We start from the raw sequence: 10,718 nt of genomic DNA on the forward strand, positions 1-10,718 counted from the left end.
AGCACGGCAAGGCAGGGTGATGGCAAGGGGGCTGGGAAGAACAGCCAGAACTAATTATCTGTGATAATTTATTATTCATTTTCTCTGGTAATAAATGACCTGCCCGATGGCATGGATTTATTTCACTTTGTGATGGTGCAGCCTCCTCACAAGGCTCCAGAGAGCTGAATTGAGCAGGATCACAAAGGCTGAGTTGGCTTCCCCAAAGCAGGTATTCCCACTGATTTGATTTTTATGGAATACCTCTTCTCCTTCTCAAATGAAGAGCAAGTTTTTCCACCGACACTGACTGAATACTCCATCAAACACAGCTGAATATTCCATCTTTACTCCAGGTTTGCTGGTGGTGCGTTCTGAGCTAAGTGCAGAGCCCACAGTTCTGCAGGTTTTGATTTCCAGTGTGCTCTGATTCCAAAATCCTGCACTGCCACACTTTTCCCTTTTCCTTTGCCCCGTGGCATGGCCAGGATTGGTCCCTGGGAGAACCTCACCCAGGTTTTTATTAAGCTTGGCTCAGGTGGGATTGATGCAAACTGTAAATGATTGAAATGGAGAGTGAGAAGCTCGGATAATTTCATACAATCCTGAAGGAAACACAAAAGAGAGGGAAAACCCCTCCAGCCCAGATATGTCCCAGTGAACTGGGAATTTATGGAACACTCAGAATTTATGGGACACTCAGAATTTATGGGGAGGAAAACCACAGAACAATGGGAGAAGCAGCACTGCTGCCCACTGGGAATTCCAGCTGGGCTTTCAAATATTTGGGACAAGGTTCTGGCTTGGATTTACAGCTCCAACGAGGAGATTTCCCCCTCAGAGTCCTGGATAAGCAGGGTGGGAGGAACCACGGGTCTCCTGCTGGGATGCTCCAGGTGATCCACGAAGCCAAACCGGCCAAACCCAGGGATTTTCCACCAAAACGGCCACGACCCCTTCCCCTCCTGCCTGAGCTAGGCCAGGCTGAGCTGGTCCTTCAAGGTCAGCGATGGAATCCACTGGCAGAGGAGGGAGAGGGCTGGGGGAGCAGGGAGGTGCCCCTTGCCAGCCGTCTGTCACCCCAAGGGATAAATACACGCTTGAGCTTCCAGGATTTTCCATCAGGGAAAATTATGGGCTCATCCCGCCCACTGCGAAGTTGTCACTTGGTTTGCAATTAAAAGGGGAGCAAGAGGGACTGCTGAAAGGAGCTGGAGAGAGCAGGGGAAGGAGGTGACACCTGAGAGCCCTGGGTCACCCAACCCCGTCCAGCCCCTGCCGCTGCCGCTTTGTTCCATATTTAGGTCCTGACAACTGTGCCTGGGGCAGGAACTCCCAGCCCTGTTTTCCCTCCTCCCTCGGCTCCCAGAGCTCTCAGAAATTGCTCTTTCTCTCTCCCAGTGGCCACGGCTCGGTCCCAGTGTCCTGGGGAAGATGGCAGAGAAGCAGGAGGAGCCCAGCAATGCCCAGAACGGGGAACCCGACAACGCCGAGGAGGGAGAGGGGAAGAAGAAGAAGGTGAAGAGGGAGGACCTGCCACCCTTTGAGATTGTGACAGGGTAAGAGATCGGGATTTAAATATGGAATTGGGGGTGTTCAGAGAGCTCTGCCTCAGCTTTTATGTGGGGCAACACAAGCAGCATCTTCTGGTGGTGCATTTCTGAAGAGCCTGAAATGGTTTGGATTCATTGTGGGGTTCTGTTCTAAGTTTTGCTGACTTTTAGAGGATGGACTCCCACCAGGCAGGCACAGAAATCCACTTGTTTTATAGGAACAGCTCTGTTTCTGCAGCGCTGGTTCCCTCCCAGCCCTGCTGGTGGGATGGGGACGGAGGTGTTGGCTTTAATGAGAGCTCGGTATTGATTTCTTGCTGTGATCAATGGCTCTTGTCTGAGAGTTTCTCCACCTGTGGATCAGGAAAAACACACCTTGATCAGGAAAATCACCCTATGGCTGCTTGACTTGATGGGCCTGAGGGCCAGATTTTTCAAGAGACCTAAAGGTTCCTATTTTCGAGCTCCACAGCCACAGCTGGAACCTGACTTTACTAAAGGAACCAAAAAGCCCAGCTAGCAGAAAGGCTCCAAAACAAGAGGCAGTTTTGAAGGCAGCAGGCAGCAGGGAGCCTGGCCTTTGGAAAAGCAGGATATCACAGGGAGCTGGTGGAAGCTGAACTCTCAGCCATAACTGACAGCTGCAAGTAGGAAAAGCCCTCAGTGTTTGCTCCCTCCGAGCGTTCCCAAATGCTCCCTGGAGGAGCAGCAGGATGAGTCCTTCTCCCCTCACATTCCCCTTATCAGTCACCAAAGGAGTGTCCCAGCAAATAAACCAAACCCAGGATTTCTTCCAGCTGCTTAAAAGTAAAGCTCAGACCTCCAAAATATCCCCTGGAATCCCTGTGACTGTGCCATGGGCTCTGGCAGGAAGGATTCTGCAGGTGAAATTTGGCTGCTTGTTCTGACCAGGTTGAGTGAGGCAGGACAGCACCTCTGTCACAAAACTGGGTTCCATTCCTGCCCAGGAGTGGAAAAATCTCCATTTTCTTCTCAAAATGTGACTGCTGTGAAAAAAAAAATCCCTTCTTGGGATGGTCTCTGCCACATACGACCATAGAAATAACAGTGATTAGCTGTGGCTTTTAAGGAAAGAACATCCTTCTGCTAGGAATGGAGCTAAGGCATCAACAGTTGTGGATATAAACCACTGGGAAAAGTTCTGAACACTTCAGACATGTCCTAAAATGAATTTTAATGAGGAAATTGGGTTTTCCAGCCTTGGAACATTCAACCTGCAGTTAGAAATGCTGAGGGACTGAGCAGGATGTCCAAACTTCCCTGCTAAACCCAAGGCCCTGCGCTCACCACAGCCGAAACACTTCCTCAGCACCATCCTGCAATTAAATCCTTTGTTGGAATGCCATGGGTATCCCAGGATTTGACAGGATTTTCCATCCTGGAAAGGGCAGAGTGAGGAAGCAAAGCAGAAATCCTAAAGGACCCCAAAAGAGGTCCTAAAACCCCAGGGTTTTTTTTACTTTCATTTTAGGAAGCACACTGAGAGTTCAGGCCAGGCCTTGGCCTGGGATCACCACGTGGATTTTTCCAATGATTTACAAATTCCCAGCCAATCAAGGCAGTTGTGTGAGTGCTGAGGAAACACAGCTGCAGCCAGGGAAGAAGCACTTAAACCCAATTATGTTGCATTTCAGCTTTAGCCCTCGGATTAGGGGCATCTCAGGACTGCCAGCCAAGTTCTCACTCTGCTGCTTATAGCTCCAGGAGGAGTCTGGCTTCCAGGAAACTCTGGGAAGCCAATTACTCTCTTTAAGAATATTATCCCATTTTTTTTTTTTGGCTGAACACAGAGCTGGATGCCTGTAATCCCAATCTGGGGACATTTCCTGACATATTTATTTCCACTTTCTCCAGGTGTAAATGAGGCTCCTTGTAGGAGTAGTTCCTTGGGCCTTGTTACTCTCTCCAATAATCCACATTTTAATTCCCTCATTAGAAGTTTTGCTTCCCTTCTGTCTGACAGTGCCAGGGTCACACTGGGCAGCTGCTCTTTCCTCCAGCCCACCTGGTTTCAGCAACTTCAATCCCAGACTGAGGATTCTGCCTCAAATTTTCCACTTTTTTTGGTCTCAGTGTGATCTAACACTTTGCTACCCAGGGAAAACTTTGATAAATTAGGTTGGAGCATTTAGAAATCGCTGAAAAAAAGCCATTTAATGATGCTTTTCAGAGCAGTTGGAGGAGGAAGGTTTCAATTTTGACCTTTCCTATCCTCAGGTGAGCTGTTCCACCCCAGCCTGGTGTCAGAGCAGGGGTTTATATTGAGAATAATGTGGGAATTCAGTGCCTGTGAACAGCTTTTAAATGATTTCCATACACATTTTCACTCTCCACAACCCCCTGACAGGAGATTGAAGCCAGGTGGGGATCAGCCTCTTCTCCCAGACACCAGGATGAGGGGAAACAGCCTCAAACTGTGCCAGGGGAGGTTCAGGTCGGACATCAGGGGGAATTTCTTCATGGAAAGGGTTGCCAGGCTTTGGAATGAGCTGCCTGAGTGTGGTTGATATTCCTGATTGGAACGTTATTAATTGAACTAATGCAGATTCCGTATTGCTGGGAGCAGAGATGGAGGTGAACATCCCAGCTAAGCTCAGGCACACGCCGAGATAAGCAATAAAATCCATCTGGAAGGGCTGGCTAAATCCAGCTCTCAGTCAATCCATCCTGAGTCAATCCATCCTGGAGCAGGTTGCTGCTGCTTCAGCTGTTCCATCAAAACCCAGAGCCAACCTCCTCACTGCTGTGACCCCTTTGCTGTCAGAGAGTTAAATCAGGGATGAAACTGCTGCCTCTGATATATTTAAAAACCTGATGTTATTGTGAAACAACTCATTGCAGACATGGCTCTGGAATGGGTGTCTCATGTCTGCCCTTCAAAAAATCATTAATTAAAGAATCATTATCCAAAGAGCCACAGGATACAAAGTAGGAAAGCACTGTTCTTGGAAGCACGTGCATTTTTTCCCACTCTTTTCCATCCCACTCCCTTCCCCTGTCTCCAGAGCCATCCTGTGAGATGTTCCATCACAAGGTGATCTCTCCTCACTTATCCGGAGCCACAGAAGGAAAGAGCTGGACAATAAATTAAAAGAGTAGGTGAAGTTTATCAGTAGGGACTCCAGCAGGAAATCCACCTTTTCACAGCAAAGTCGGATTTGATCCTGGGTATTTTACAACCTAAACCTTTGAACACAGAGAAATCAGGGGGGATGCAGTGATTTGTCCATGGTCCCACACCCACAGGGGTGACCCAGCGGTGTGACCCTTGCCTAAATCTGCCTCTGAGCCCCCTCTCTCCTCTCCTCTCCCCAGGGAACGCCTCCCAGCCATCTTCTTCAAATTCCAGTTCAGGAACGTGGAGTACAGCTCGGGCAGGAACAAAACCTTCCTGTGCTACGTGGTGGAGACGCAGGGCAAGGAGTCGGCGACGTGCCGGGGGTACCTGGAGGACGAGCACGCGGCCGCCCACGCCGAGATGGCCTTTTTCAACACCATCCTGCCCACGTGCCAGGCGGGTGCCCGCCACGATGTCACCTGGTACGTGTCCTCCAGCCCCTGCGTCACCTGCGCCGAGAGGATCTGCGAGGCCCTGCGCAAGGACAAGGGGCTGCGCCTCACCATCATGGTGGGCCGGCTCTTCATGTGGGAGGAACCCGAGATGCAGGCGGCTCTCAGGAGCATGAAGGAGGCCGGCTGCAAGCTGAGGATTATGAAGCCTCAAGACTTTGAGTATGTCTGGAAGAACTTTGTGGAGCAGGAGGAAGGGGAGGAGGCCAAGTCCTTCGTGCCCTGGGAGGATATTCAGGAGAATTTTCAGTACTACGAGGAGAAGCTGGCTGAGATCTTGCACTGAGGCTCAGGTGAGCGAGGGTTCCCAGGGGGGCACTCGTTAACTTTCCTCTCTTTAATTTGGGTTCTGATTTCTCTTACTGTCACTTTCCCCTTCCAGGGGTTCCCCCGCTGCAGATTCCCAAGGGATTTATTGCTTTTCAGTTTTCTCCTCCAGGAACAAAGAATGAAAAAGGTTCCAGGGCCACCAGAACACTTCCCTGTTCTCCACACGGATGATATTCAGCACAACAGGGAGAGGAATGGAGAGCAAAGGGGGTTTTACTCACACCCCCAAGTCTAACCCTAAAGAAACACCACTAAAGGAAATCCCGGTTGTTGCAGAATTCCCTTTTCTGTGGGGTCCTGAAGAGTCACCTCAGAGTCTCTAGGACGTGTTTCTTTTTCCCTCCCTAGGATCAGGAAGGATCCATGAAGAGATGTGACAGACCTGGACACCAGGGACAGTCCTGCTTCCCAAAGCTTTGATTCCAGCAGGATGGAGAGCCAGCCTCTGGAAGACAAGGCCCTGTGGGACTCCGAACACACACACACGACACAGAGCTCTGGTGTTTGGGATTTTTTGGGTGTATTTTGTTCCTCCCCCTCCCTGCCCCAACCAAACCTGTGCTGTGGTGAAAGGGATGGCAGTGACCCACAGGCAGGCTGTGGGATCACATTCTGGGAATATTTCATGGCAAAAGACCTTAGAACAAAGCTGCTGGTTAGATAAACGCATTAGAAAGGGGAAAAGAAAAGGATTTAAGGTGAAAAAGAAATTTTCTCCCTCTGTTCTCTTCAGTAATCAGAGCTGTGATTTAATTCAGGGCCAACAGCTCTCTTCCAAATCATGATGGAGCCCAAGAACTTATTATCAAACAATGATGTTTGGGATATAAAAGCAAAGTGAAATAAAATGGGAAGCCACTGCAAAAGCCAAAGCACTGTTTATTCCTTCTTCTCTACTTGCAAGAAGTCCTAAATTGAACCTGACATGTCCAAGTTCAAGGACATCCCGGGACAGCCACACAGGGAATATTTTGTAGCTGGGAAGGGAGAATTAAATGCCAAAACAATTTCCAGAGTCCATACAAGTGTTGGTGACCAGGATCATTGTCCATGTAAAACAAAGCTCAGGGGATGCCACCAGCAAGGAACCACAACTAAAACCCAGACACAACTAAGGGGAACTGAATCCATGAGCAGCCTCAGTGCCTGTTCTGGATCAGCTCATTGCTCCAAATTTCTCTTTGTCCAAGGTTATTTTTCCCAGCTACAGCAATTCCCCACCAAACAGGTTTACAAAACATGGGCAAGGAACAGGGAGAGTAAGAATAGGGAGATCCTAAAGACACAAACAGGATTTGCAGCAGCAAAAAACCCCCCAGAACTGACTAACCCAGTCCCTGCCCAAGGAAATCCAATCAGCAACCCTGTCATGCTACAAAATTCCCAACTCCTATGTCCCATTTTTATATTTATTCAACACACCCGGCACTTTTCTAGGCATTCAGAATGCGAGAAGACCAAAAGATTTGTAATTGTGGGAGGGTGGGAAACCAAACACGAAGGAAATGTCTGTGGTAGTTCCTCAGTTCAGGAACAAACTCTTCCAAATCAGGAGTTTTTCATGGATCTGAGGAACCAGGGGTGTTACTGATCTGCTTTTGTTCTGGGTAACAAACACCAACCTTTGTGTAACAGCTGGACTACAAATGCAGCAAACAAAGAAATGTAAAAATCCCACTTTAAACTCAATCCTGTGAGTTTTTAGAGCACATCAACCTGCTCGGATCCTCACCAAACCGAGCTGTGCAGACTATAAATGATACAGCTGCTGTATAAAACACACCCATCAGGTGTAATTACACCCCTCCCTGCAACCCCAGCCTGTCCCCAGAACAGCCACAGGGACCTGTCCAACAGCAGGGCACTATTTATTGAACACCACAGCATGATCCTGAGTGAGCATGATCTCAGCAAACCCAATTTATGGCCACAAGGGAGAAATTAAAGTGTTAACACCTGTGAGAACAGGCGAGTGACCCGAGTGCCGGGCAGGACATCGCAAACAGAACAAAGCCAGAGGTGCCAGGGCTGCCTGGGGCAGCTCACCAGCACCAACCCGAACAGAAACCCCGAGCGCCCAAGAGGCAGCGGCTCCGTTTCACTGCGTGGAGCCCCAGTGACACCTGGTGGCTGCAGGGACACACCGGGAGCTCCCGAGGGTTTCCACAGCGCCGCCGCCTCCTGCTAATTAACAGCCCAAATGAACTTCTCTGGAGCTTGTTGCTGCTGGAAGCCCCTGTCACTGTCACACAAGTGAGTGACACCCGAATGCAGAACGCGCTCCCCACGCAGGTTCCCCCTTGTCAGTTCACAGGTTCTGCTCCCAAAAGTGGGGGGAATGGAGCTTTTTGACTCTTCTGCTCACAGCGTGTAAACGGTGATCTTGATGTCAGTGTTCTCAAACACTTCCTCAAGGATGGCTGACACCTTTTCCCACTGCAGACCGTCGAGTCCACATCCAATCCTGGAAGACAAAGCACCAAAAGAGCTGTGGGGCCTCGTGCTGCGCCCACCCAGCCCTGGGAGCAGCTGCAGTTTGAGGTGGCCCTGCCTCAGCTCACAGGGAGAACAAGGAAACAACTCTAATGTGCTTTTCTATTATTGAAATGCACTGGGAAATGCAAATTAGATTAGCCCAACTGAACAGAGGAGTTGGATAGAGGTGGATACTTGAGTTCTTATTTCACAGCAGGGGATCATCCTGCAGACATCCTAGAAATCAAACACCCAGTTCCTGAGCCCCTCACCTGGGCATGGAGATGTCGGTGACTCCGTTGTTCAGGCAGTGAGCTTTCATGGCTTCCAAACTCTTCTGCATGCTCTCATAGGTGGGCTTGTGAGAAACCTTCTGCTTTGTGATCTACAGAAAACCAGCAAAGCTCAGCTGTGCCTCTGGCATGACCACTGCAAGCCACTGTCTGTTATAAATACTGCTACAAAACACACATATCCCAAAACTCCACACCCAGGCTTGCCTCTGTGGAAGGACTTGAACAAAGAACTACATTTCACAGCTTATAACACTCTAGTTTAGCAGCCAGCTCTGTCCAAGTAAAGGTGAAATGCAGATGCACAGAACAGCTTGGCAATGTTTGAGGACACATCTCACAGCTCTTGCTGAGAGGAGCATTCCAGAAATCCCTTCCAGTGCCTAAAGGGAGCCAACGAGATGGAGAGAGACTCTTTAAAAGGGCCTGGAGTGACAGGACAAGGGGAACTGCCAGAGGGCAGGGCTAGATGGGATACTGGGAAGGAATTGTTCCCTGGGAGGGTGGGCAGGCCCTGGCACAGGGTGCCCAGAGCAGCTGTGGCCACCCCTGGATCCCTGGAAGTGTCCAAGGCCAGGTTGGACGGGGCTTGGAGCAACCTGGGACAGTGGAAGGTGTCCCTGCCCAGGATGAGCTTTAAAGTCCCTTCCCACCTAAAGCGTTCTGTGATTCCATGATTCCATGAATATGACCAAAACCCCCACAGCTATTAATGCCTGGTATGTGATGCAGTTTAGCTCCAGGGAGCTGTCCCAGTGCCACCCCAGCCCTTACCAGGTAGTAAATGTACCGATCGTCCCTCCGCAGAACCGCCACTTCCCCCGTCTTCTTCTCTAAAGCACAAAAATCAAGGTGTTTTTAAAACAGCCACACTCCACAACCCCAAGCAGCTCCACACCCTCCCTGCTGGAAGCCAGGAGCTCCTTCAGGCGCCACTCACTTTGATCCAGGAGCTCCTGGACGCCTCCAAACTTCTTCTTGAAGAGCACGGCGATGCCGGCGCCCATGCGGCAATCCTCACTGATGCAGTGGGCCAGGGCGTCCGTGCCCGGGCACGAGAACAGGTCTCCCTTCACACACCTGATCTGCAGAGCAGGGGCAACAAAACCTCCTGAGAGAGCATACCTGGGCACACAGGGCTCTGGTGACTGGGAACTGGGCAGCAAGAGGGGGAGAGTTTGAGTTTGCTGTGCAGGGAGCAAGTGTTTGAGCTGACATGGGCTATAAACCCCACATGTGGAATTACAAGCCCCAGAGACAGAACTGCAAACCAAATTCACAAAACTACAAACCAAGCTCACAGAATGACAAACCCAATATAGAGAATTACGAACCCACTACAGAGAATTACAAACCCAATATAGAGAATTACACACCCCATACATAAAATTACAAACCCACTACACCTTCTCAACAAGATCATTTATAAGTATCATGCACCAGCTCAGCAGGTAATCTTACAAAATCAAACTTAAAAGGGTAATTATGGGACAGAGAGTACAGCTGGATCAGTGAAACCCCTCTAGCAGCACCAGTCCTGAGGTGTTCAGGCAGGCAGGCGAGCTCTGTGCTGCTGCACAGCATCTGCCACGCTGACACTACACACAAAAAGCACATGGAATTCAGCACTGGCAGCCACTTTGCTCCCAAAAGCTGCGGGATGCAGCCAGTGCCGTGCTGTCAGGGCTGTAGTAAGGGGAAGGGCTCTTTGTACACACAATATCCCATGTAACCCATTTCCTACGCACTCTCTCCTCCTGATCCTTGGAGAAGTGGGTGGCCATGGTAACGTGGGGTATGGAGAAGGCTCCTGCGGCTGGAAAGATGAGAGAAAAACAATTATTAGGAACCTCAAGCTAGGCAGTAAGAGTGTGTTAGAGGGGGCGAGGGTAAGCCTAATTGATCTGTGACAGCGGGACAAACATAACACCGCTGAAGATGCCGGTGCCCCTGACCCGGTCCCACTGCGCCCACAGCTCCGGCCCGGGAGGAGGCCCCAGCCCTGGGTCACCACACAAGGGGCACCCCCAGGCTGCCGCCCTCGTCCTCATCACCATCATAACCCTCCTCCTCCTCCTCCTCCTCCTCCTCCCACCCCTCAGGGCCCCTCGGCCGCCGCACCCGCGGGGCGCAGAGCGATCAACCGGGCCGGGCCCACGGCCTGCGCCACGCCGAGCCTGCCCAGCACCGCCCACATCGCTCCGGCCGCGCCGCAAGGACGGCCCCGCCTCACGGCCACACGGCCCCGCCTCAGCCGGCACGGCGGGTCCGCCTCAGCGGGACATTGGCGGTGCTGCCTCAGGGGCTCCGCCTGGCGGCGAAATGGCGGATCCGTCTCACGGGGATTTGGCGGATCCTCCTCAGCCCACACGGCGGTATCACCCCACACACCAAGGCGATATGGCCGCACACAACACGGCCGCCCAGCCCCACACAACACGGCAGTATCACCCCACGCACCAAGGCGATATGGCCGCACACAACATGGCGGCCGCGC

The 10,718-nt window shown here is 51.1% G+C and overlaps 2 protein-coding genes across 4 annotated transcripts; one reads left to right on the plus strand and one right to left on the minus strand.

The window, feature by feature from the left end:
• The first annotated feature begins 1,183 nt into the window (after window positions 1-1,183).
• APOBEC2 (apolipoprotein B mRNA editing enzyme catalytic subunit 2) lies at window positions 1,184-7,164 on the plus strand. 3 transcript variants are annotated; one of them, XM_082296087.1, is made up of 4 exons: window positions 1,193-1,283; window positions 1,381-1,538; window positions 4,869-5,416; window positions 5,802-7,164. In XM_082296087.1, the coding sequence occupies exons 2-3, from the start codon at window positions 1,414-1,416 to the stop codon at window positions 5,407-5,409; spliced, it is 666 nt and encodes a 221-aa protein (XP_082152213.1). In that variant the 5' UTR covers window positions 1,193-1,283; window positions 1,381-1,413; the 3' UTR covers window positions 5,410-5,416; window positions 5,802-7,164. The 3 variants fall into 3 exon arrangements, with proteins under 3 accessions (XP_082152214.1, XP_082152215.1, XP_082152213.1); XM_082296088.1 differs by lacking the exon at window positions 5,802-7,164 and adding an exon at window positions 5,550-5,794 and having other exon boundaries at window positions 1,184-1,538; XM_082296089.1 differs by lacking the exon at window positions 5,802-7,164 and adding an exon at window positions 5,563-5,794 and having other exon boundaries at window positions 1,184-1,538.
• A 138-nt stretch (window positions 7,165-7,302) lies between these two features.
• On the minus strand, window positions 7,303-10,443 carry OARD1 (O-acyl-ADP-ribose deacylase 1). Its single transcript, XM_082296090.1, has 6 exons — window positions 10,343-10,443; window positions 9,970-10,037; window positions 9,162-9,306; window positions 8,996-9,054; window positions 8,201-8,313; window positions 7,303-7,917 (listed from the first exon to the last, which is right to left on the minus strand). Exons 1-6 carry the CDS (start codon window positions 10,416-10,418, stop codon window positions 7,815-7,817), a joined length of 564 nt encoding a protein of 187 aa, XP_082152216.1. The 5' UTR covers window positions 10,419-10,443; the 3' UTR covers window positions 7,303-7,814.
• Between the last annotated feature and the right edge of the window lie 275 nt (window positions 10,444-10,718).

The sequence above is a fragment of the Coloeus monedula genome, assembly GCF_965178545.1.
Source record: "Coloeus monedula genome assembly, chromosome: 23".
Lineage (NCBI taxonomy): Eukaryota > Metazoa > Chordata > Aves > Passeriformes > Corvidae > Coloeus > Coloeus monedula.